At 40.7% G+C, this 26,538-nt stretch overlaps 1 protein-coding gene across 2 annotated transcripts in view; it reads left to right on the forward strand.

Moving 5' to 3' along the window:
* Positions 1 to 26,538, forward strand: part of LOC122786648 (E3 ubiquitin-protein ligase SH3RF3-like) — a 79,494-nt gene that overhangs the window by 36,218 nt on the left and 16,738 nt on the right. For both annotated transcript variants that reach the window (XM_044053101.1, XM_044053110.1), the window contains exons 2-3: positions 15,508 to 15,783; positions 20,378 to 20,473. In XM_044053101.1, the coding sequence (XP_043909036.1) occupies positions 15,508 to 15,783; positions 20,378 to 20,473 (372 nt within the window). The remainder of the gene's footprint in view (positions 1 to 15,507; positions 15,784 to 20,377; positions 20,474 to 26,538) is intronic.

Genomic DNA, 26,538 nt, shown 5'->3' on the forward strand with positions numbered 1-26,538 from the left:
TCGGCAGAAATAGCTCAGCTCACGTATGTTAGGTATGATATGATGTTGCATACAATAATAAAACCGCCAGGGAAATGTAAATGAAAAATAATCAGTGTTGAGGCAGAGTTTTAGTCTCCCGCTCCCTCTCTCTGCCATGTTCCTGGTGATGGAAGACTCCCAAGTCTGCTGTTAAATCTCCGTAAATGTCTACCTCTGTGATCCAGAGGTGATTTTTTTTTCGCCCTCTGCGCTCCGCACTCAGCGTCCATATAATGCCTAAGCGCTCCTAAAGCACTTCACTACAACTAATCAGGGATAGATAAAAGCGAGAGAGGAGAAATTTGTTATTTAAAATGAAGTTTTATATTCATTTAATGATCATTTGAGTGCGGCTTTTTTTTGTTGTTGTTGTTGATGATCTAATCGAATCCAGTGAAAAACCAGCAGTCGACACCTTTTTGAAAGTGAGCTTCAAAAGAGCTCTTGGTGATCCGTTTGCACTTTGCTCTCGGATGGAACAAGTCATTGTTTTCAAAGACTTCAAATCACACAGTTTGAAACAGACGGTAAATTGCACAGGCTGCTTCACCCCATTTTAAATTGGCACACAGTAATCTTGACTTATATTGAATCGCAAATCAAATTGCATTTGCAATACCTGTCATAAAAGTTGCAAGAAGACATTTTCACTCTGCTGTTTGTGTCAGTTTGCGTCAGAAAGCCCAAGAGAGAGCATTGATACATATAGCAGTGATTAGTTTTATTCATATTGTAATTATCTATAACCAGAAGTGACATACTGCAATATCTGTGAAATACGTTGATTTATGACAAAGAGGAACTCGACTTCTGTTTTTTTTTTGTTTTGTTGTTTTTTAAGCAAATGCCTTTCACTTTGTTGATGCTTTACAGTGAAACCAAAAACAGACAGACAAAAGAGATAAATCGTAACGCCCTGAAGCAACAAGAACCAGGGAAGAGGAGGAAGGAAGCGAGAGCTGAGGGAGACAGGGAGAGGGAGAGAGAGAGAGAGATGTGACATGTGATAGAGAGGGAGTCATGCCAGGTGGATGTGGAAGGAGGAGGTGGATTTATAGATAGAGACGTGTAGAGAGGAGGTGTTAGAAAGAGGCAAGGAGATAAAAGAGATGGACCGCTGTCATCATACGTTACTGTGAGCTGATAGGTCAGTGGCAGCGGCTCCCTTCCAATCACCTCTGTTGTCATTCTGTGCGTGTGCATGGTGGGAGAATCTCAGTGAGGAGCCTCAGGGAAGAAACTCAGTTTCTGTTCCCCCTCGACTTCAGTGCTCATGCATGTGTGTACATGCTTTTCACTGGTGTGTGTGTGTGTGTGTGTGTGTGTGTGTGGAAAGCTAGAAGCTGATGTGCCAGCAATGAGTTTGAATGTTGTACTCACATCCTTTGGTACTTAAGTGGGAAAGTGGATTTTGGTTTTTCCGTCTGTTATAACTTAGAGGGTACAGTTTTCTGGTTTGGTCTCTTGTTGCACAACTAAATAAACAATATGACATCACAAAATGTTATGTTACTCGGGTTGTCTTTTAAACTGAAGAGCAGGGTTCTATCCCTGGCTTCTCTAGTCTATATGCTGATGTGCAGGTATAACACATGTATGAATATGGTTACCTTGGAAAATGGTCCAAGGTCTGGCTGAACTGCAGCAGAGAGAGATTAATGGAATTTATGACACAGGAATAGAAAATCAGAACAAGAACTGGAATTGATCACTTTCAACCCTGTGTGTGAATGGCAAAACCGTGTTTTCGAGAACTTATAGTGGTCACCAAAATAAATAAAGAACATTTAGGGCTACGTGACTTAATCAAAACTTGCGTTTCAATTACGAGCATGGCCCCAAACAATGTGGGGGCTTTTATTCTGAAAATAACGCTTTTAGAAACACACACATTCAGTGGAATCCCCGGGATAAACATGCAGCGTAAGTAAAGATATATACAATATACAATAAAAATCCAAATGAAAAGGTTCAGTTTATGTTACATGTTCGTTTTAAGTCCAAGTCAACGAGTAATCATTTGAAATTTTGATTCAAATCATATTTTTTTTCCATAATTGAGCAGCCCTGCTATTCACCATGTTGCACAATATTGAGGACATAAGCATATCATGTATTTATGCACATCAATCCACACATAGTGACCCACAGATCGTGGTCAGAAATGTGTGAAAGTGAGTTGTATGTGACATAAATCACTCCAATAGACCTTTTGTGGATCATGGAAATTCCTGAAAACCTTGAGAAGATATCCGGTGTATTTAGTAACTATTTCACTATGTCTTCTTTCACTTACTCCTTTTGTTGTTTCTTGTGGCCATGAGTGTTTCCTTTAAGCTCTTTATATCTCTGGCTGTGATTGACACTTTTAGCACTCGTAACAACGCCTCAGCAACCCTCTGTCAGTCAAGGCCCCAGGTCGCCACAGTAACAGGGTTCTACACGGGGGAGGTGGGGCCAACAGAAAGGGCACATCCATGACAACCTACCACCCTGACGACCTCACTTGCCCCATCTCTGTCTCTCACTTTATTGCTCGTTTCCTGTTATCCTTGTTTCACGGGAGCTGGGATTTAGAGGAAATCTTATAAGCAGGATAATAATGTTATTAGGGGGCCACACGGTTGGTGTCGTGGTTAGCACGATCTTGCTTTCCTTCCATAGTCCAAAAACATGCAATATGGGGATTAGGTAAATTGGACACTCTAAATTGACTCGGTATGAGTGTGAGAGTGAATGGTTATCTCTATGTGTGGCCCTGTGATGGACTGGCATCTTGGTCTTGACTTGGTCTGGTATTATAAGCTATATCATGATTATTAGGCAGCATGTCATGATTTATGTAGACCTTTGCATCACGCAGTCAGCTGTGGGGTTTGTTTAATGACGTGAAAGAGTCTAGATGATGAGCCGGTCAATGAATAAATATGAATGAACCATTCATTAACCTGTCATTATTGTCTCCAACAGTGACAGTGAGCAACTGATCAGTGTCACAAAGAATGTCCCTGTATGTATTTAAATTGTGTGAAACGATCACAGTCTATGGTGTTATCACATTCTGTGGGCTTTGCCGTGTGTGTGTGTGTGTGTCTTATTATGCAGCACAAATGTGTTTACTTGTTACAGTTAGAAGACAACAAGAGATACTGTATTTGGATTTTTTTTTGATATTTTATCTGTAAATAATGGTTTTTAATTGCCCTCTTCACTTGTGTTCTTGCTTCCTCTCCGCTCTGATGTCTCCTGCTTCCACACTTTGGACTCATGATCAGGTAAGACATCCATCTTTTTCACAACCCCACTAACACTAAACAGCCTGCATATTTCACAGGCTCTGCCACATGTGTATGTTTGTGTTTTTTTTTCTGTTTTTGTGTTTTACATAGCCCCCTCTCTCCCCCCCCTCCCAAAGCCCAGATGGAAATGAATCTTATGAATATGCATGCACTCCCAGAGCTTCCCGCACTAAAGCCTGCTGTCCCCACTCCTTCCAGTCTCGCACTCTGTGCCTCCTTTTTCTGTCATTGCGTCTTTTCACAGTCACTCACTCCCTCAAATTCCCTTGAGCTTGAAACAAAGCCTTGAGAGTACATTGTAGACGATATGCATCAATAATATTCAGTGTGAAGATGGAACTTTGCAAGACATTGTACAAATGTCTGCGGACAGATTAACACGTTTAATAACTTTGTGTGTGTAAGGACAATTGCAAAGTTAATTTGGCCATTAATCTGTCTTGGTTTTTTTGTTGTGGATTTGTAAAAGGGGAGAACAACATGCTGCTGAATTACCGTGCACACATTGTTGTGTAGTGGGTTGCAGATAACGGTTTAACTCCAGCTGATCTTGCACTTATTTGATCAAGTTTGCAAACATTTTTCAGAAGTACCGTGATCTCAGCATCAAGCATTTACCTTTGGAGTCCCATTGTTCTCCCAGAAACAGGTTCTGCCTGGTGGGTTGGATGCTGTCGAGGGAATTCAAAAGTAGACCAATGGGGTTGTAAAGTCACGGAGTGCACCATTCATGATGCATCATGAATGTGGAGAAATCCTCAGCTCCTACAAGTATCTCAGGGCTGAAAATGGGACCTTGACACAAATTTGATCATAAAAAACTGAAATTGGAGTGAACTAATTATTTCCAGTTAGCCCTTTGTTGTTAACTCATTATCGAACTTTTATAGAGTGTTTTTTCACTGAAAAGTTGAAACAGTGGCAGAAAGAAGGTCCTAATGAGGCAGAACCTCATTCCTGAGGAAGAGGTTATGGCTAAGTTTGCAATTGTGCTTAGGTTAAGGTTAAGAGTGCTTAAAACAGAGGTCTCAAATGTGTGGCCCTACAATCAATTTCATGGGGCCCTATTTACCGTTCAACCCTTTTATATTGAAATATATAAATATAATGACTTTTTTTCCACTTTACCGGCCCCCTAAGGACCCTCAGTGGCCCCAAAGGTCATGCCGCGAGACCCCTGCCTTAAGAAGATTGCTACACAAAACTGCTACCTTTAAATATAAGTGATTAAGCTGTTGTTCGACTCTTAATTAGGATTTAATCATGTTTTACTTTGTTTTGTTAAAAAAATATGAGCAAAATATCAATAGCCAGTGGGGAACTTGCCGTTTACCATGCCGATACTTTGCCGAGTTATATCATTTTATTTTATTTTATTTTATTTAATGAGTGATCAGCCTGTCTGCTCCTTTTTTCCGTCTTACAGTTGTTTTGGTATATTTTGTTGAGACAGTCAGTCCGTCTGTCTGTTTGCACCTGAGTTTTGTATCTTGTCAAGATACAAACGCACAGAGACAGCTAGACTGTATAGAAACATACAGTCCACATGGATTTGGTTGGGGTGAGTGAGTGAGTGTGTGAGTGGGGGTGAGTGAGTGAGAGTAGAGCAGGGCAGCATGTGGCACCTCAGCTAAGTCAGAGTGAAGAAGGACACGAGATGTGGACGAGAAGCAGCGAGGGAGTGATGGGGCGGCGAAGACAGATTTGAGATGAATGAACTCCTGGTAGCTGCAGGTTAGACATCGGCGTGAGTGTGTGTGAGTGTGTGTGTGTGTGTGTGTGTGTGCGCGAGTCTAAGTTTATACACAGTGAATGGTGTTGTGTTTCTCGTCTTCCTACTTCTCAGAAACTGCCTGTTTGTGTGTGTGTGTGTATGTGTGTGTGGCCACTTAACCTGAGGTGTGCATTGTATCATGAATTATAGATGGAAAGTGAATCAATAGTGTACTGAATCAATCCCAGACTGTGTGTGTGTGTGTGCGTGTGTGCTGATGTTTGCATGAGTGAGGGTTTTCTTGTCAGCATAATTTATTGTTTCACAATATTTCATATTTTTTTAAAATAAATACACCACGTTAATGTGTCGTATTAACGGGCCTGTGTGTTTTCCACGTGGACGTGGCTCTTAATTTCGTCCATTCAAAGTATTTTTTAGTGGACTTGGAGTTCAGTTTTTCCCCCCTAACATAAATGTAATACCTCTCTGTCTTTGCATGAGTGTGTGTTTGTGTTGTACTTGACTGTCTGCTCCAATAAAACAGCACAGCAAGACAGAATGCTGCTTTCACAGCAGAGAGGAAAAAGACCTCTGCAGATTTACTATGCTATTACCTCACACACACATACACAGACTCGCTCTCGCTCTCCTTCTGCACACACACACACACACTGGAGGGGAGAAAAAAAAGTTGTAATGGCCCAGTGCCCCTCGAAGGACAAGTGAGCAAGAGGAGAGTGAGCAGAGTAATCACAGTTAAATAGAGAGTGTGGCTGTGTCTGTAGGGAGGGGAATAGATGAACTACGGGGGTCCCACAATGGTTCGGTGCTGGAGAAATGGATGGGGATGTGAGCAGAGTGGAACATCCTGTACCATCTACCATCTATCTCACACACACACACACACACACACACACACAGTTTTGTGCAGCTATCTTTCTCATTCCACTGCATTGACTTCCTTTCATTTGGACACCCAAAACAAAGCATTATCCCTGACCTTAACCTAACCACAAATCAAATCTTGGCCCTAAACTTTAGCAGTAAGTCAGAAATTAGATTCTGCCTCATTATCAAGAGGTTTGAGGATGACTGGTCCTGACAAGGTCAGTGTTTATTCCAGAAAAGGTCCTACAGAGGCAACGAAGACAAGTACACACACACAGGATTGGGAATGTTAGCGTGGTTGAGCAATAGAGTTGACGGACGAGTGAATGCAAGCTACAGAATGTGTCGCGGTTCTCTAAATGAGACCATTTAGACCGTTTAATTCTGGATTTCCCTCAAAGCTCACTTAACCTAAAGCTCTTCCATGTCCTCTTCCCAGAACGCAACCGTTTTTTCCTCTGAACTGAAACCTCAAAAATGTGCCGTCCGCTTCCCGGACAGTAACATTACTCATGCAGTTTAGTTGAAATTAAAATGCATATTTCTCTGAACCGTTATTATTGTGTACTCGGAGAAATGGTTGAGCAAAATATTCAACCCCACTGCAAGATACAGGTGTGCAGTGATAATATGTGGGTGTGTTGTCGTCATCGTTTGTTCCAGCTTTGCTTTTGTTTCCATTTGTGCAAGTATTGAAAAACTGTTTACATATATTAATGAATGTGTGGCTTCATTTGTAAAAAAAAAAAAAAAACACTGCGTAGGCACTAAAAGACATGGAGATTTGTATGTGTCTCCAGTAACATACTGGACTCACTTTCAGTACAGGTGTACGACACGAAGCCAGCAACACTCACCGACGTTCTGTCCTCACCTGACATATATTATTTTGTTGCCTTGTCATGTTCTGCGTGTCAGAGCACTAAAAAAGATACTTTTTGATTGTGCACGCATTTATATTTATGAGATTTCCGTAGCGTTTGATTCACTGCGGAAACATCAAATACAATTGTGAATGTGCAGTGCGACACACAAAGAGGCTGAGTGCAGACATTTCACGTTTAATATGTTCTTGGCAGCAAATGAGGATGCCATACAGTATTGTGCATTCTTGCCAGTCTGGACATCCCAGATTTGAATACACTCTCCACTGGGAACCAGTAGGAACTGCCACTGCGGCCATTAACCATGATGTGTACTAACACAACAACCTAGTATGTACAGTAATATAGAGTTGACCGCTGCGCCAGGCATTATTTTACTGTAGTGGACAAATGCACATTTGTTCCCTGTGCTTTGATACACACATTTGAACCAAGTAGGTTTAGACTTTTTCTGTATCCGTATCTTAATCGTAATACCGATGTAATTCAGTTAATTTTACATCTACAGCACTTTTGAATGGACACATTTACCACCTTTTCTTTACCAGCCATTAAGAAAATAACATGTTATTATATATATATATACCGTATACACTGATACTGAGAATCATTTTGGCTAAGGCTGTGCAATTAATTGAAACTCCTGTTTCAATTATGGTTATGGCCCCAAGCGATTACAAAAACAAAGTGATTGAAACCAAGCGACAAAAGTGGGGCTTTTATTTAGACAATAATGCTTTTAATGTTGTCAAGGTGTTTGACTTCCTGTTCCGCTTGTCATCTGGCAAAAATAAAAGTGCAGGCATTCAGTGGAATCCCTGGGTTAAATATGGAGCATGAGTACAAAATACAATAATTTATCATTTTTTTAAGGTAAATTCAAAAGGTTCATTAAAACATGTCATGTTTAAAGCCACTTTCTTTTACGTGACATAAATTCCATTCCACCCAAACAATCTCTCTCAGGAAAACTAGTCTCACTTTGGGGATCTCCATGTAAAGTATGAGATTCACTCTCAATAACATCCACTCTAAATTAATTAAGCCCAGCAGCTGTAGGAAAGGAAATTAGACAAGAATAACAACTAACACAACAAGAATAGTCGAGTTAAGAATAATAACTAGCAAAGTTAAACAGGATTTTTTAACTCTGGCACTTTTTTTTACCTCCTTAACTGCAAAGACATCTGCTTTACAATAAGACGACAGTGCTGATGCAAATGTCAAATGCATTTTACAAAGACAGAACTAATCTTCTGCTTTCCAACGTTGCTCCACTGATAAACAAAACCTTTTAGGACCAATGCCAGTTTTAATGGGGACCTCAAATGCAATCTTTGTCACAGTTATACAGTTCTGCAACAACGTTACAGCCGACACTAAACAAGTTTGTCTCAGACGACATGTAGAGTAGGGAATACGCTCTGAAGTGTGTAATGTGGTTCATGCTTCATGCTCAGCTGATGCCTTGTTTAGCTGGTTCACTGCAGCAGCAGCAGCAGAAGCAGCCTCTTCCATCCTTCCCTCTGAATAACACCGGCAATGAGACAGTAAGACAGTAAGTCAAGGGCAAGGAGATCTTGTGACTGCTGATTCCCACCAGCCGAGACTACATCACAGGTTTCAAATACACAACACCATGTGTCTTGGTGTCAGTTTTGATATCCAACCACCTTGTCCTGATCTCAACAATACCCGTGCCCGCTATCACTCGCTTTTCTTGATGTAGCCATGACAGAGGTGAATACAACCATAAAACATGGAGAAACAAAGTCCCCAAAAAAGCTACAATAATGGCAGTAGTGGTTACTGCAGGCGTTACATGCTGCCAGTCAACAGATTTTCTTTTATTGGTCGCACCAGACCTTTGACCTCCAAACAATAAAGCCTCAATCACCATCGATATAGCTTCATCCTCAACAACAGGTTTCTCCTTTTGGATTTAGTCTTTCCATTCTCCCTTCCAATTAATTAATAAATGCACACATCTTAATGTGCATATCAATGTTCACTAGACCCTATTTTTTTTTACTGCTATTGTAGTTTATATTGTACAAATGATTTCATAAATCAACTTCAGCTTATGGACGTTTCTTCACCAAATTAAAATCTGTACATAAATGGAATCTGTTGGAGAAGCTGGAGTGAGTGATGGTACTGTAATCAAAGTCGAGTGCAATGATTAAAAAAGGGGGGGTTTAAGCTTATTTGGGTCTTTGGTCTCAATGTTCATAACAGAAACGTCATGTCCCTCATACAAATGTGGCATAATTGATCGTTCACGTCACGTCTTTCAAGTTGAACAAACCCCAAGCTCAAAGTTCCTGTTGTGCGAAAGCTAATCAGCATTGCGATTGAAGAAATTATTATAATTTAAGTCACTGTTATGAGAGCCATTGGCTTTGTAAGGTATTGTTCCAGCCAGACAAAAGTGCTTCTAATTGACTCGCTCTCATACACAGAGCTGAGAGTGGCTGTTAATTATTGATTTAATAAGCTCAGCTTGAGTGTGTCGCATTCAGACTTAAACCCTGTTGTAAGGACGTGTATGTGTGTGTGTGTGGGTATGCGTACATCATCATTTGTCTTCTGATTTCCAAAAACAGATTGATTTCCCCAGTATGCACACATGTATGTGTGTTCTCTGCAGTGCTATTTACTCATTCCCAAGCAGCTACATCTATGTGCTTTAACTGACAATGACATAGACGGCTCAGTTTCTCTTGTGACATTCACACACACACACACAGCGAGAATTTTTTTGAATGTGCTGGTGTTTTGAAGTTCTCTGGAAGAATCAATGTGACAGATGCCACTGTATTAATTAGAGCTCAAGATGAGAGCATACTGCCATTACGTCTGATATAATGATTGAATTACTTGGTAATTAGTGGTTGTGCCAGGGAAGTGTGTAGGCTTCCTGTGAGAGTACAGATGTAAGAATGAATTGTCAGTGTCACTGGTGGGTTTAGGGTTTGTTGACACTTGAATGGGCAGGTGGAGCAACGTTTTCTGATAATGTTACTAAATAGCTGTTGCTAAGGGCTCCTTTGCATTTATTTGTATCGACTTTTGTCATTGGATACATTACCACCACCGAGCATCTCATTGAATAGTGAAATATGGGTCAGCCATTGTGTGCCGGTGTGTGTTGAAAGAGCAGTCAGTCCCATGGTGGTCAAGTCACCTCCCTAAGAGATTTTAAACAGATGGGACTCTTGGTCCTGGCTGATGGAGGTACCATGTTTTTGTGTATGAATGCCCCTAAGGGCAGGACACACACAACTAAATACTCATCCATCTGGTGCAGTAATTAGTGTTTGTAATGCACAGAAGGTGAGTGCACTGTCCTGGTTATTGTCATTCACAAGTCCTCAGATAAGGACAACAAAAGAAGCCATTAAAACATGGATTAAAGAGGTTGCTTCAGTGACAAATTTGTAATGCAACTATTAATATTAGGGCCTGAGCATGAAGTGCAAGGAGTCTTTCGTTTTTTTCTCCATATTATTATTATTATTCTGTGGGTTTTTGGTCATTTTTGAATGGCTAAGATGCATTAAAACTCTGGAAACTTGCGATGACTAGCGAAAATACGATGTGGCATAGTGCGTTGGCATTGTGGTTCAATAGCGCCCCCAGTTGAAAGTCGTCATTCTTCAGTGTCACTTTTGCTGAGTTTGTTGCCCTTTTTTTGACCAAACAGGAAGTTGGCCATGTCGGATTCGGCTTCCGTCTTGGCGATTTGCATGCTCCGTAAATGGACCCGTCTGAGCACGTTTATTGTACCAACATAAAAACAGGTCAATTTGTACCACGCAAAGAGGTCAAAGATGAAAAGTTATCAGAAGGCTTTGCAGATTAAAAAGCGCATGGCGACGGCAACCATCAGAATTTTAGCGAATTTTGACCATTCGTCACGAAACAAGAAGTGGGCTTGTAACAATCGGCTGGAATCCTCTTAAGTGTCAGCAAACTGCTGCAATCCCCACGTTATGTGGTTGGGACGCGAGGGCTTTTTCATTACTGCAAGTACAACAAACAGTCCTAATTCTATCTGTAAATATACATGTTACTAATAAATAATTAGAATAACCATGTAACACAGCTGGCGTATGAAGGTGGAGGCACATATTGTACTGTAGCCTTACTCGGGTATCTTTTGCTTGTCTCATCAGTATCTGTGCATGTTGTTGCTACAGCATTTTCACTTGAGCAATAAAGGAGGAGTTGCAGAAATGTTAAGCCCTCCTGGAAAATCCTCAGTGAGTTTTACATTGAGCAAGGGTCCTTTTCGAACACACTGCCAACACGTAAACTTGCCAGAACATTTATGGAGTAAAGTGCACGTGTTAAAGGGCTTTTATAGTGTTGTAAAGAAGCTAACCAAGGTGCTAACACTGCTACACTCCATCATGAAGCTCAGCAGAAAAAAAGCACGTTAGGAGAAAGGAAAAAGGAAAAGAAACTTACTCCCTTTATCAAATTATGAGTTAGTCACTTAACAAATGTCTCGCAAGTGTCTTGTCGTGTCTGGTTTTTATAGCTGAATAGCCAACGTTCTGCTTAAGTGGCAGCATAGCACAGTTGATGCTTCTTGGCCGCACCTTCGTCTGTGTAGTGACCCCTTCAGAATGGCACTACAGGAGTTGCAGTTTCAAGGCATTAAATGATTCCTGTTGGCTCCAGTAGGCACTATATGCATGCACATTCATTATTTATCCACAGTCCGAGACAAAAATAGTCCATAGTTAAGATGGGTACAGGTGGGGTTCATTTCTATTTTTCTTCACACAGCTTGACCTGCATGCCTCTGTCGGTTCAGAAAGGAATTAGACAGCAGCCTAGCCCAAAATTTGGATGATGCCCTCAGCAGAGAGAGCACCTCGACCTCCTTTCTACCAGCTTTGAACAGCATAACTGTGCTGATTCTTGGCCCTCCAGCAGCCTCTAGGAACTTACCTTTTCCTTTTGGGGATTCCAGCTGCTCCAGTTGAGCTGCTGCTGCTGTTGCTGCTGCTGGCCTCATTCAGGACCTCAGCGGTGCAATAGAGGTAATTGAGGTTTTTATTCATCTACAAAACATTTTACATGGTTGTGTTTAACTGGAACATTAAAACAAAAACAAAAAAACATTCAAGTTTAAAACATACAGCCTAGAAATGCATCTGACTGTCTAATGTAATTACCACATTGTAATTACCACATTGTGAGTGCAGCTTTGCCCTAGTTCCACATTAAATGCCCCAACAAAAACAGCAGCAAAGCTTTGTTTTATGTATTATGTATCAGGGTTCGACACCATATGGCAGTAAAGAACAAATTTGCAGACTCACATTTCATCTTAGCTGGTAGCTTCGTCCAGCAGAGGCAGCAGAGAAGACATCACAGACGAGCAACGCAATGATACTCGCATGCCTCATGGTAGCAGTAATAATAAATAACCATGCCGTAAGAAAAGAAAGGATTTGTTCCGTATTTGAAAGATAAAAGATGTGTTGTGTTGAACAGATACAGAACACACTTTGACTTTTGATTATCAAGTCAGTGTCAAAACCATGACAGGAAAATTATAGTGTATCGTAGCGAGCTGTAAAGGTAAAATGGTGACAGGAGGATACTGATCAGGTGATAAAGAGATGATTGCAAAAATATAATAACATGATTATATTGGGTTTTTTTTTAACTCATAGAAAGTTACAGACATAGAAATACTATTGTAAAACAGGGAAACTTTGTGTGTCTTTCGCTCAATAGTGCAATATGTAAACAGTATAACTGTCCTTATTTTCTTATCAGGAAGCTGGCAACCATAGCTAGAACCAACCTCAGAAGTTACAATTTCATTTATATAATTATAGTTTTTTTGTTTTTTTTTTAAAAAAGAAGTTGAAAGCGGAATTTGGACTTTATTTATTTGTTTGTGTGTGTGTGTGCATATATTATGTGTACATTTGTGTGTTTCCTCGTATTGCATCACTTTTTGATTTTAGTACAGTCAGGCAGCCAAGCCCTGGGCTCCTCCATAAAATGTGGTATCTTGAGAAACTGTGTGTGTGTGTGTGTTGGTGTAAACTCATTCTCTTAGACATTTCCTTTCCCTCTCTTTCTCAATTTTTTCCCCACGATAAAACATTTGAATCCCTTTCTCTTTCAAGATAATGTCCAGTGTTGTCAGCGTGCACTGCAGTGTTTGAGTGTGGTGGAGAAGACGAATATATGGCAGTTTGTGTCTGACTTTTTTGTCCTCTGCTGGTTAAAACAATTTGTGTTAGTTTACCCAATGGGGCCATATGAGGAAATGATGTTTTGATATCCAGTAGAATTTAACCGTGCCTTAACTGGTGATCCTCTCATCTTAATATTGCAATGCCCGACAAAGATTTGAATCAATGGTATCCTCAAGACAAAGAAAAAAGGGTTTGCATCTGAGGACACATGACGTCATAAAAAATGTCCACTGTCTTATGATGTCCTGGTAAACTTACTTTACTTATACCCTGTGATTTATATGTTCCTGATTTTTATTTTAGTGTTGCTGTACCATAAGAAGCCTTCAAACTGTAGCATTCAACGGCGTTGCACTGCAACTGCTCCATCTTGTGAGGTCAAAACGTTGTCTTAGCTTGAGATCATTGAACATTTTTACCTTCAACAGACGATCATCGGTTTTGTCGGTTGAAATGACAGCCGTTGCTGTCAGGATCGCATCAGCTGCAGTCATCTGGAAAAGCATAAAAGTTTTCTGTAAAGGCACTTTTACTCCTGCAATCAGAACTATCCACATAACTCCATGGAATAGTGGCGTTGACATTGAAACGTTCACTAGCCTTCTCTTTGGCGAAGCTCTGGACTTTCTCCCACTCTACATTAACTCAATCATCACTTTATACTGGGCTGTGTGTGCACTTCCGCAGGCCTGGGTCGGGGAAAAAGTCATTCTTTACTCTCATACTATAATAGTTTGACAAGCTTATTGTGCCTTGCTATTGTTCCTGAGCTTTGATTATACAGCCCAGGGTATATTTTAGCAAACAGTCCACTCGCCAGCACCAGACTCCTCTGTTAAATATTCCCTGGTAATTGTTGGAGATTAACCAAAGTTGTCGGACAGATAAAAATGTGAATTCAAATCCTACATATCGCATTCTTCACCATGCACAAAGACACAGAAAAGGCATTTTCGCTGAGTCATGTTTGGGCTGTTTATTTCTTCTTTATGGCAGAACATTTTGTTACACAGTTGGTGAAGGATGTCTTTGAAATGACTCATCACAAATGTGTTGTTAACAGCTTCATAGTTTATAAATAGTCTAAAATGACTAATATCGGTATGGGTAGCTCGTCCTATCGCTAAACATAAGCACGAACTGAATTCAATGCGACATTTGTCCATCCACATCAGTTTGGAGAAGTTAAACGGGTCGGTTTGTTTCCGCCGATGACTTCCATGATATGTGAGACAAACACAGACCGGACTTTGATGAAACTCCAGGGAGTCATGCATTACACCGCTCTGGCATTTTCAAAATTACAGTGTTTAGCCCAAGGTGGTAGCAGCAATTACCTGGCAAGCATTTTAATAATCAGTCATATCTCACACACTTCTGCGGGGAATAAAATGAAAGTTGAAACACGAATCCAACTATCCATACTCTATGAAATGTGTCTCCAGGGCAACATATTGGATTTTCCACTGTTTTGAGTTTCTCCAGTTTGCCTCCTGGGCTTCCCCCCTCCCTCCCACCCTCCCAATTAATTTACTGATCGCTGCAGGAGTCGCTGCTTATAAAAATGAAAAGAGTGGAGAGCAACACAAACAGACACAACAATAGAAGGGCTCTGTGTTTTTACTGTCACACAACAAACTTGGAACTCTCACTCTGTCTCGCTCTGGCACAAAGGCTCTTCCCAGCCCCCTTAACAGGAGGCGAAGAATGAAAGGGTAGTTCCTGAGTAAAGTCAGGAAATGCTAAAGGCCCGAAGTTTGCGAGGTGTTAGTCATCTGTCATCATTTCCACACAGTGACACTAATGCTTTACAGCAAAGCTTTTATTACCCTGTAGAGGTTCATGATGAAGTTAAGACTTTGCTATACAACTGCCAACCTTCCTTTCATTTTATGGTAATCACAATGAGGCAGCGGCACAGAGCACCGGCGACCGCTCTGCCCACAGATAACAAGTTAAAACCTTGCAGCCCAATACAAGTTTTTTTTTGTAAACGGCAGCATGTAAATGCTCCACTCTGGAGGTTCCTGGTCTGTTTTTGGCACTTGTTAAACACTCATCACAAAGGTTATGGCTTTGATGCGATGACTGTTTCAGGGCCTCAGAAAATGTAAAACAGTGTATTTCAAATAATAGTAGTATAAGAAAACATAAAAAAAAAGAATATAAACATTTCAGTAAGATCCCTTAGGGCTCGTGAAACAAAGGGTTTAAGCAGAGAAAGCTGGGCTCACCAGTGATGCCGCTTATTGCCAACCAGATCATAAAGACTTCAGTCTTACTGTGACTTCAGGTCACCACCACATAAAATAGGTTGACTCAGCACTGTGGAATGAAATGTTCCTCTCCAGCACGCCGAACATATGGATGTGTTTATCACTTCAATTTGATGTCTGTTCAAAAGCACAAATTGGAAAATACTTCTGCTTGTACAATAAGTGGTTTGTACGTGTTTCATTTTCGTTCAGAACATCCCAGCGCTGCCGTGCGGTAAAGCCCTCTACTCGTACGAGGGAAAGGAGCCGGGCGACCTCCAGTTCTCCAAGGGCGACATCATCATCCTGCGACGCAAGGTCGACGACAACTGGTACCACGGCGAGCTCAATGGTTGCCATGGATTCTTGCCTGCGAGTTACATCCAGTTGCTGCGTCCCCTGAGCCAGACCCCTCCCCAAGGCAAAGCACTGTACGACTTTGAGGTCAAAGACAAAGACCAGGACAAGGACTGTCTCGCCTTCAGCAAGGTAACACACACTCTCTCCTGATGATGCAATTCTTTCTTTTTTTGCAATTTAAAATGGGGTAAAGTGTGTGTACTCTGTGTGGTACCCTCCCTCAGGAACTGCAGTTTAAAAAACAACAAGTTTTTTGTAAATAAAATAACAAGTTGGCCTCTAAGGCAGTTAGAGTTCAAGGACAACTGAAACCTGGAGGCTCTGCCAGCTAAAAACAAATCAGTTCAATTTAGATGATGATGATGGTATGATATGTCTTTTTGACGAGTAATGATAGTAATGAACTTTTACCACACAGGCCTGTTATTTTCTGAGAGGAAGTGCTCTGCATGGTATCTTCTTTAGAGGTATACAATCTGGCTACTGTCTAGTTTCAGTTCATGTAGATAATGTCCTTGTAATCGTGTGTCATTTTGGTTTGCAGTGAACGAGTCATTATCACTTAGTTAGTTCGTTTTTGTCCATAGAAATGTTGAAACATGTAAGTAGGTGTTTCCCAAACCTCAAAATGATGTGTTTGTCTTTGTCCACCAACAAAAATAATATTCAATTTGAATGATTTCTTGGTTACACTGTGCTGAGAAAACCAGAAAACATTCACATCTAAGAGGCTCTAAGATCCGAGCACGTGTTTTAATTATTAAAAAAACAAACAAACTCCAAGATGAATTCATTATTAAAATAGTTGTTTAATAATTGATTAATCGCCGCCGCTGCGGTTAAGATAAAGCGCTATATTTCGCTGACATTGATCATCGGCCCTGAAGGTTGACGCTTCTGACATGTGGAGTTATTTGTAGGGTGGAGACAGAGACTCGGCAGCTGCTGACCGTAAAATGACCTAATCGCAACCAGCGCACATGAGGATTTGGCTCGAGTTGTTTTGAAAGCTGACACAAACATTTTTTTGGGGAACTGAAGCTCCCGGCGAGTGATTTTCTGAACTCTGTGCTCATATTGAAACGCTTAGGCCAAGACGTTGCAAATTGGAAACAAGCTGTGTTATGATAACTAGAAAAGTCTTTAAAGGTGTATTTACGCCGTCGTTAAACTCACAGAGAACTACTCAGTAAAATGACTAATTTAACCCTCCACTCTTGTGGAACAGCAGGGAAAATAAAATAAAAAAATATTAAAAAAAACTAAATATTGCTGTCATTTCTGGAACATATCTGAATTCTACTCAGTCTAATAATGTCAGGTCATGTCTGATACTGTACGTTGTGACCAGAGTGCTTCATTATCATAGGAGGAGTAAAATAAGAGATTGCAGGGGGAAAAAAAAGGAAATGTTCTTATGTTCTCTGTGATTTAGGCTGCTTGTTAATTAGCCACGGATTATGCTGCTGCCTGTTCTTGTGTCTCTGTTTAAATCTGTTAAGGTCAACTGCTTTTTGGGATTATAAGTAATTATCCACAGTTCCAATGAACTTCCTCTGGATTTAGTCTCGTCTTGCTTTTTAAAGAATGGAATTATCAGTCAGGTATTCAAGGGGGATTTTGTTTCAGGCCGAGTCCAAATCTTTGATCCATGACAACCTTTCACTCCGTTGTACAAGAGGAGAATGATACGAGTGGCTGATGTTCATCACTGGGTATTATTAAATTACACTTTGAAGAGGGTTAAGATGAGAGGGCGGATGCAAGATGAGGGAGGAGAGTGTTTTTTTTTTTTTGCTGTAAACAGTCATTTGTATTCCTGTAATGTTCTGTTCCTCAAACCTTATCATTTTGTCCCTCGCTGTTACGTTTATGTTAAAACTGAGCTGAACTTAACACGGTGTTTCTGCATGGAGTGTTTTTGGAGAGGAAGAGAGGAGGATTATGGAAATGACATTGCACTGTACTCTTCGCCGTCCACGCTTTCACTCTGATCACTGGAGTGCAAAGCATAAAAGAAGCTATTCCTCGCCACGACTACGCCGTCGTCCACATCTGGAAAATAACAGATAATAAGATAATAATAACGAGAAGAGGAAGACGACGGCACGTTGTTTTGTGTTTGGCTGCTAAACTAATCACCAGGTTAGGGATTCAGTTGTACATGAATCCATACTCGCACAGAGACGCGTGAACCCTGTGGTGTGTCGTACGCGCGTTGTCATGCAGAACCGGTGTGTGTGCTATTGTTTTCTCAGTGTGAGAGGTAATAGCTTAGTACGACTAATGCATGGACATGTTATTATTATCACCGCCGTTCCTAATGGCCTTAGCACGACCGTGAGATACATGTGAGGAGAGGGGCAGCAGAGGGAACATTGCATTCATGATGAAGTCTGTTTTTTTTTTTTACACATTTTGTGGCTGGTGTACGGTACAATGCATTAGAGCACATTTTTGTCACTTTCTATTCATTTAAATATTTCCTCATCCGTCTACGCCACCTCAAATTCACACGTTTTTACCCTTTGAACACCGAGAATTCACGCTGCTTTTTCCCCCCCCATTACTCTGTTAAAACGTATATACAGAGGCTATAAGAATGTGCAATATAGAGTGTCTTCTATCCTTTTTTTCCAGCACAACCTGTAGGCAATCTGACGAAATTACATATTTCTTTCATTTTCACCAACTATGTAAACACACCCTTGCAAAAAAGTACTCAATTGAACATGTGAAATTTGGAAAATACGTCACAGTACAAAGTGCGCTTGGCTTGAACACAAATGAAAGGAAAAAAGTCTGTGTTGTGACGTCTTTTATCTCTAATTCGAGAACACATAAGAAGACGGAAAAAAAGTGCGTTTTGTAAAGCTTGAAGATGTGATCTATTAACACAGTGGTGTTTTATTCCCACGGCAATTTATCACTGATTTGTGCTGCGTGAGCATGAAGGGTTGAAAACAGAAGACATGAAATATCACATAAATAACTGTATAACTGAGTTACTTCCTCATCGCCTTTGAGATATTTCTTCACAGAGCTGCAGAGGGTGACATCCTTCAGTCTGCATGCACTACTGGAGATGTGTCCTTGGGTTAAACATTAAACCCCAGTTTACCTCAATGTCCCAATGCTGTATGAGTGCATATAACTGATGTGTGGAAATGACTCAAGAGTGCTTTGAGTGGACTTGTAGCGTTGAAAAGTGCTCTATAAATGCAATCTCTCCTGAGTTAAAGACACACAAAAGCCCCTAAAGAACTTTCTCCGTGTAAAAAGAAAAAGGTGTTTCTCTGTTGTGATGAGAAACTTAGATTGAACTGTTTTTTTTTTGTTATGTCTGGAGTAAACCAGGTGTTGCTCACCACCTGATAAATACTATCCCACTGATGAAGCATGGTTGTGACAGCGTCAAGCTGTCGGGAGTATTTTCTCAATGACGGGGACAGAGAAACTGGCCCGGGGTTTAATAGAAAGTTCAAGTACAGACAGACAAGTCCTTAATGAAAACCTGCTACACCTTCCAGTGGGACAATGACCAGGACAAGATGAAACAAGTGAAGGTTAGGGAGAATCTGTCACTGTCAATGTCCTTGTGTGGCAAAGCCAGAGCCCTCACCTGAACTCATTTGAAATTCCCCAAGGAGACTTTCCCACGGACACGTTTCCATTCATTCGTGTAGAGCTTGAGAGGTTCTGAATCCAGATAGAAGCAGATTGTTTTGAAGTTTTACCTAAGTAGAATTGTGTTTCAAGTGTATAGAGTAAAAAGGCTTTTAATAATCGCCGCATCGGCCTCTATATGGAGTGGTTCTTTGCAAAGTAATGGCCTCTGTCACAAGGTTCTGATGTAGTGAAAATAGATGAAAAGAGCCAGGTCATGCATGTCTGGCTCTTAGAGCTTAGCGCTGCTTCAGATTTCCACATGTGAGTACATGGCCACGGTTGTGATCACACTAAAATGAGGCTCCGAGTCAGTGTCGATCTCACCTTTTATTCCAGTAGCTGCCATTTCCCACCATGTCCTTTTTGTTTCTTTAAACACTGAGTCGTTTGTGCGAGTGTAGTGGCGGACTTCCTCATATAACCTCAAGCACGTTTCCATGGTGACCGTCTTATTCATCGTCTCATTGTCTCTTCTGATCAAATCAAGAAGCGCACCACCAACTGGACTGGAAAGTGTTGTCACCGAAACAATAACGTCTTTCTCGGGTTTGTTATTGTCCAAAACGTCATACACTGTTGCCGCGATCCACAGCAGCGTATACGCGATGATGTGTGATGAGCAGTGACGTGCGTCATGAAGTCAACCCAAAAACAAGTAATAAGAAAGATTTAAAACGAAACCATCTGAAATGAAGTAAACCCAGAAGCTTCCAATCTAGAAAAAAACAAACATATGTAGGCCTTCTTCTCCGTTAGTGGGCTCCAACATGCAGGGACATCAGTGTGTTTATTTGAATCCTTTACAACGTTAGCATGAAAACAAGAAGAACTACTTAGAACTACAGTACAGTTACAGAGTAGCAGGGATTCATTCGACGGTTGAAGAAGAGGACACCAAACATGCACTTTGATTAAAAACATTATTCCCACAGTCATTCATTTACTTTTTTTATATATATATATATTTCTTGAAAGTCAGAAGTAACGACGTAGCTGTGGTTTTGGATGTGTATGTGTCTTTTTTGTAGTCTCACTCATTTCCTTTTGTCTCCAGGATGAGGTTCTGACAGTCATCAGGCGAGTGGACGAGAACTGGGCCGAGGGTATGCTGGGAGACAAGATTGGCATCTTCCCTATTCTCTATGTGGAGGTAATGCCACAGACGCAGCACCCACTCCCTCACACACACACACACTTATCAAGTCGTTACAGAAAGGGCTGTATAAGCAACCATGATGCTGCAGCAGAACAGATTCCATTTATCATCCTGCTAATTTGGAGGGAGAAGACGGAAAGCGTTTAGTGTCTCTCAGGGAAACTATATCCTGTCTACTTTGATAAGAAAGTAGGTAAATGCTTTTCTCCGTGGGTGGAAGTTTTAAAATTTCCTTCACTGAAAATGTTAACAAAACATTCGGGATATCAGTGACCGTTGGTTACTTTGTCACAGTCGAGTTAGAAAAAATGATTTTACTTGGTTTTAAATATTATTTCAACCCCGGTAAATGCTTTTTCCTGAGGTTGCTTTATATGTTATGCTGTTACCCGGGACACTGCTCCTGCTATAATCCATAACTTTGTTTTGATATGTGGTGTAACACACAGTACTGTATTGGCAGTGGGTTTTTTTTTTTTATTTGCTGGCACCGGCTCACGCTGAATTAAGTCACTGAATCACAGAATCCCACAGGAGAATCTCCGGGATGATAGAGACATGAAATTAATGCAGCATTAAATGAATTTAACATTTAAGAAAAGTGACCAAACCTTGGACTCTTTAAGTGATATTCATCTATGACTAATTTTATTTTCCTCCTTTTTTTCCAGCCTCCTGCTATTTTTCTGTCGTTTTTTAAGATGATGTGATCGAGGTTAAGCTACAGTATACGTAAAATCTGCTCCTAATATGTCCACTCCACCAATAATGGAGAACTTTAAAAACACCGCTGGCCTCACTTCTGCTTTAAAAGTGCACTCACTGGTTCTTATTTGCAGCGACTCAAGCGTCAGCTGTTTAACACTGACTTCATTTACCGTTTTCCACCTCGTCTCATAACAGACCTCTTGTTTCTAAATCACAATACTCTCGGCAGAGTGGAGAATGACCTTACCATGTGATGTGTATTTTTAGGTGTGTTTGGGTGAGACAGATCTTTTTCTCAAAATGCTGTTTTCAAATGAAAACTGAGTCGTATGGATTTAAGTCTATGTGAGCTTCTCGGCACTGCCTGGCCTGCTTTTCAAAGCTCCCTCACTGACCTCGGAGTTTGGGCTCAGCATTTAATGTTAGATATTTGTTTTTTGTTTTTTTTTTACTCCTTCAGCAAGTTTATTCCGCATTTATTATTCAAATATAAGGTTTTTGTTCTGCACCGAGGCGCCACGTTATTGTCTCTGCATGGTGCCTGCTGTACATTCGGCTGTAAACTGTAAAATTGCTGCAGGAATGCAAATTGAATTAGGAAGACTGTGGGTTTTTTTTTTTTACTCCGATGTTTATTCAAGGGATTTCCGCTCTGAAAAAAGGATATATAAAATAAAATCCACCTCCACAAAACATTATACCTTCTTTCATAATGCCATTCCAGTTTATTTTAATCCTTCATATCATGCACTTTTTTTTTATTGTGGATCACATTTTAAGCTGGGGGAAAAAGGCCAGGATGATGTGTTAATCCACCTTTCTTGCTCTTGTAGTCACCTAACAAATAAAATCTGTGAACGCACAGATTTTATTGTGTCCAAATATTTCGTAAAAACCTTAAAAACTGACAAAGACGGTTCAGTCCGACTGGGAAGAAGACACGTGGAGTACTCGACACGCTGTGTATTCATGCACTGCGGCTTAGAGAACTTCATTAGTGTTGAAACTAGGAGCAGGCAGAGAGACTACCGGCATGACTCATCCTTCACACTGGTTTCAAACATCGCTCTCTATTACGTCTTATCTGCTATTAAGTGAAGATGCATTCACTTAGCAGAGATGCCATTATGAAACAAAACGTGTTGATTTCCACGCGCACAGAGGCGTACATGTAAAGACGGTGTTCTCTTTCTTCTTTGTAATCTTACTGCTCTCTCTCTCTCTCTCTCTCTCTCTCTGCGTTTACATTCTACATAGGGTTGGATTTTTCATCATCCAGTCATTTCAGTCGCTGATATTAGCCGCTTGCCCCTACAACCCTCTCAGGTCACGGCTATTAGGCTATAAGCTAAGAAAAGTTGGCACAAACACACACAGACGCACGGGGACTCCGATTGAACAGAGATGCATCAATAATTTAGACCGCTCCATGACTCTGACACAGCATGTGTGTGTGTGTGTGTGTGCAGTTAATGAGGAGGGGTGGGGGGGCCCAGTTGGACCTCTACTGATCTCCTCTCTCTCTGTATGTGTGTGCATGGTGTCGTACTGGATGCGGCGCACTTCTTCGAGTTGTTGCCTCAGAGCGCGGATGTGAATATCCCGAGTTTCTAAAAATGGAGTGTGACAGAAAACATTGTTCGCAGCGTGCCGTCGGTGTATTACAGGGATTTAATATGAATCAATATTGGTAGCGGGGATGTTAAACAACTCTGTTAGGGAGCTTTATTTTGCATACAGTGAAGATGCTTTTCCCGGTTTTAAATAAACCTGGAAAAGTTAACATTTGTACACTGAGTTGTTGTTTAATAAGACTGCACAGGTATCTACATCATACATCTGTGGATTGTGCCGCTACATTGTACTACTGCTTTTAAAGATCCACTTACTGGGAACAAATCTACTTATAACGCTTCAAATAAATGCTATAATTCCACTGAGGTCGTGGTTGATTATTTTTAAATTTCCTTCTTGGTTTTGGGGCCAAATTAATATTTCTTTCCCCCCAATGCCTTATGCTCAAGCCTTAACAGTAAACTGTGATTAAATTAAGGGGATAAAATAAAAGTGAGAGCCTATACGTGGTATGTGGACGAAAGGTGTATTAAATGTGAGATTTAAAACATTTAATTAGTGATAATCCTAATAAGCACAGATGTATGTGTTACTTTTGTATTGATTTAGTCATTCGTGCAGGAATGGTAATGAATGTATTAAAAGACTGCATGTACAGTACATGGAGTCCAGCTTTTGTGATATGTAACTTTCTTTTCGTGAATGCAAATAAAAGTAATGTTCCGATGTCAAGGACAAGAGACCACATTTTTAAATGGACCACGCCACACTTTTGTGTGTGTGTGTGTGTGCGCACATCGGCAGGCATGCATCTTGGTGGCTTACCCTTTTCACAGTGCAGATGTAAGCTCGTCAGCTCATGCTTCATTGTTACCCGCAGAGAAAAATCATCCTCTAAAAGTCGGCGACTACACAGGGTACAGTTAGCTCCAAACCTAATATTGGACCTTGGAGATTTCATTCAGCCAAAAAGCACTAAATGAAGAGTTGTCGCTAACAACAGCATCACCACACACACACACACACACAGACACTTATCTCCTTTACTGCAGCAGGAGAGGGCACTATAACACTGGTAGTTAAAGAGGAACTGACACAGCAATCACTGGTGTGACCGCGTGTCCGTGTGCTCTCTTTGTGTGGGTACATGTGGAGGCTCAAACTCGAGTGCATGGGGGGTAAAAGTTACTTGACCGCTTGGAGTATAAGTTCTGAGAGGTGTGTGTTGCCTCGCTGACCTTCTGTGTGTGCACGCGTGTGTGCGTGTGCAACGTTTGTGTGTCCTCTAATCAGCCTCGTGAGAGAAAGCGGAGTTATATGTGCAGTATCAATCCATCAAGCTCATTAGCATATGCTGTGGCTTTGATTAGCATATCTATTAATATGGAAATGAAACATCGCCAACACTGAGCTAAGACAGGGTGGTCCTGTACGCACACACAGGTTTGCACAGCTATTCTTCTTAGGACACCGCTTTGAATTCCATTCACTTGGACAGCCTAAACAAAGCACCATCCCTAATCTTAACCATAACCAGTTAATGCCTAAACCTAACCTCAACCTAACCACAATTCAAGTCTGAGCCCTAAAGTGTGCCAGTTCCTCATGGGGACCAGGTTTTGGTCCACATGAGGTCCACTGGTCCTGATAAAGTTTGTTTATGCCAGAAAGGTTCTAAAGAGGCACACAAAGACAAGAACACACACACACACACACACACGCACACACAGGGAGAGAAAGAACTGCTGACATTCTCTCCAGGGACTGTTCAGGAGTTTGAGGTTTTGTTAAACAGACAGGATTTTGATGTAAATGAGGGCTGAAGCTGATGTTGACTGTCAATGTATTCATTGTGTCACTGTGTGTGTGTGTGTGGGGTCCAGAAAACACACAAACCTATTTTTGTGAGGACATTTTGACATTTTTAGGTTAGGGTTAGGCACTTAGTTAGTTGTGATGGTTAAAGTTAGGGTAAGGGGGCTAGGGAATGCATTATGTCTATGATGTGTTCCCACTCAGATGTAAAAACACATTTGTGTGTGGGAGTGAGGACATTTTGGCTGGTCCTCACCCTTTGTCAACTCTTAAAGGGCATTTATGAGGGTTTAGACTTGCTTTTATGTTAGAATTGGGTTCCGGTTTAGGATTGGGATTAGGATTAGGATCAGACATAGTTGTACTGGTTGAGATTAGGGTAATGCATTATGTCTATGAGTTTCCTCACTACAAATGCTGCACAAACGTGTTGTGTGTGCTTTTTAAAGTTCCCCATAAGTTACTCCAGCAATGTTCATAACAGACGTTAATATTGATTTATAGACAATTAACATGTCAACTGCCCGTGTGACTTTTGATTTACTTCACTGTGTCACTGTGGACACTGTGTGCAGAAAGAATGTTAACTACATTATTTAACTACACCGTGTCAGGTGTTAGTCTAAGCACAGCATACTGATCATAAAAGCAGAGCAGCTTTCCCTCAAACGTCTCATGTCGTGATGATATACACAGTATTCATGCAACTTTTAAAAGGTTACACTGTATGTGAGATCTATCGTGATGAACACTAGAGACGCAAAACACCAGAGAGCACTCACACAAAGACGGACAAAAAACAGTCATTACCCCAGTCAGGTAATGCAGAAAAGATGTTTTATATTGCCGTTGTATCGTGATGTCATCTCAGTGTCATTTATGCCACATAATGATGATTGAGGATTTACTCTGAATAAGCCTGTCTATAATAAGTGTGTCTTCAGTCTTATTGGTTGCAAAAGTTAACGGCCCACACTATCACTGACAGCATTTTCTCACGTCAGAATGACATCAACTATAGCAAATCACCACACACACACACACAGTGAAAACAACATGGAGGACAAATATGAAATGTAATTTCATATTTGTAATTGTAATGTATGTAATTCCAGGATTTAATTAATCCAGGGGTGTCAAACTCACATGTCCTGGGATCTAGTGGTCAAGAGAGGCCGGATCTAGGGAAAAAATAGTGGGGAAAAAAACGTTGTGTTTTTTTTATACATTATTTATATAATGAAAAATAAATCTAAAAATGAAGTAAATAACACTGTAATTAAAACACTAAACGAGCTGATATATAATTATAATGTATATAAAATGTTGAATGTAATACATTTCATGATGTGATAATGTCTTATTATTAATATAACATGCTGTGTTTAAAGGAAGAGGAAGTCACAGGCCATGTTTTCATTTTAATATGATATTAAGTGTTGAGCCACATGTCATCAATTAGCGGGCCGCATGTGGCCTGCGGGCCTTGAGTTTGACACCTCTCATAATTTCCTGGATACATTGGACGTGAATAGACATTTTATACATGTACACAATCAGATTGTCACAACTAACTTGTGCATTTTCTGCCACCTGTCTCAAACACCAGAACAGAACACACTCACACTTAATAATGGAAATTCACTGTGTGTTGAGAATGTGTGAACGCGTTGGATATTTAAAGCTCACTCACCAGCTCTTCCATTGATGAGCTGGTTTTTCTAATAAAAGAAAACAAAGGAGAGCAGTAGTCTAGCCTTGCCGTGCACTTAGTTTAAGTTGTTAAAAATAAAGACACGGTGAAGCTGTAAGAGGTTGAGGTCACCCACCCATTGTTTTTGCGGGATGCACATTTCGTGTGCGACGTCTGCACATGCATCTGGACGCAGTCTTTCGCTAATCCACCCATATAGATACTGAGCCTAAAGTCTACAGTCTGAAACCTTGAATCAACAAAAGGT

The sequence above is a fragment of the Solea senegalensis genome, linkage group LG2 (genome assembly GCF_019176455.1).
Source record: "Solea senegalensis isolate Sse05_10M linkage group LG2, IFAPA_SoseM_1, whole genome shotgun sequence".
Classification (NCBI taxonomy): domain Eukaryota; kingdom Metazoa; phylum Chordata; class Actinopteri; order Pleuronectiformes; family Soleidae; genus Solea; species Solea senegalensis.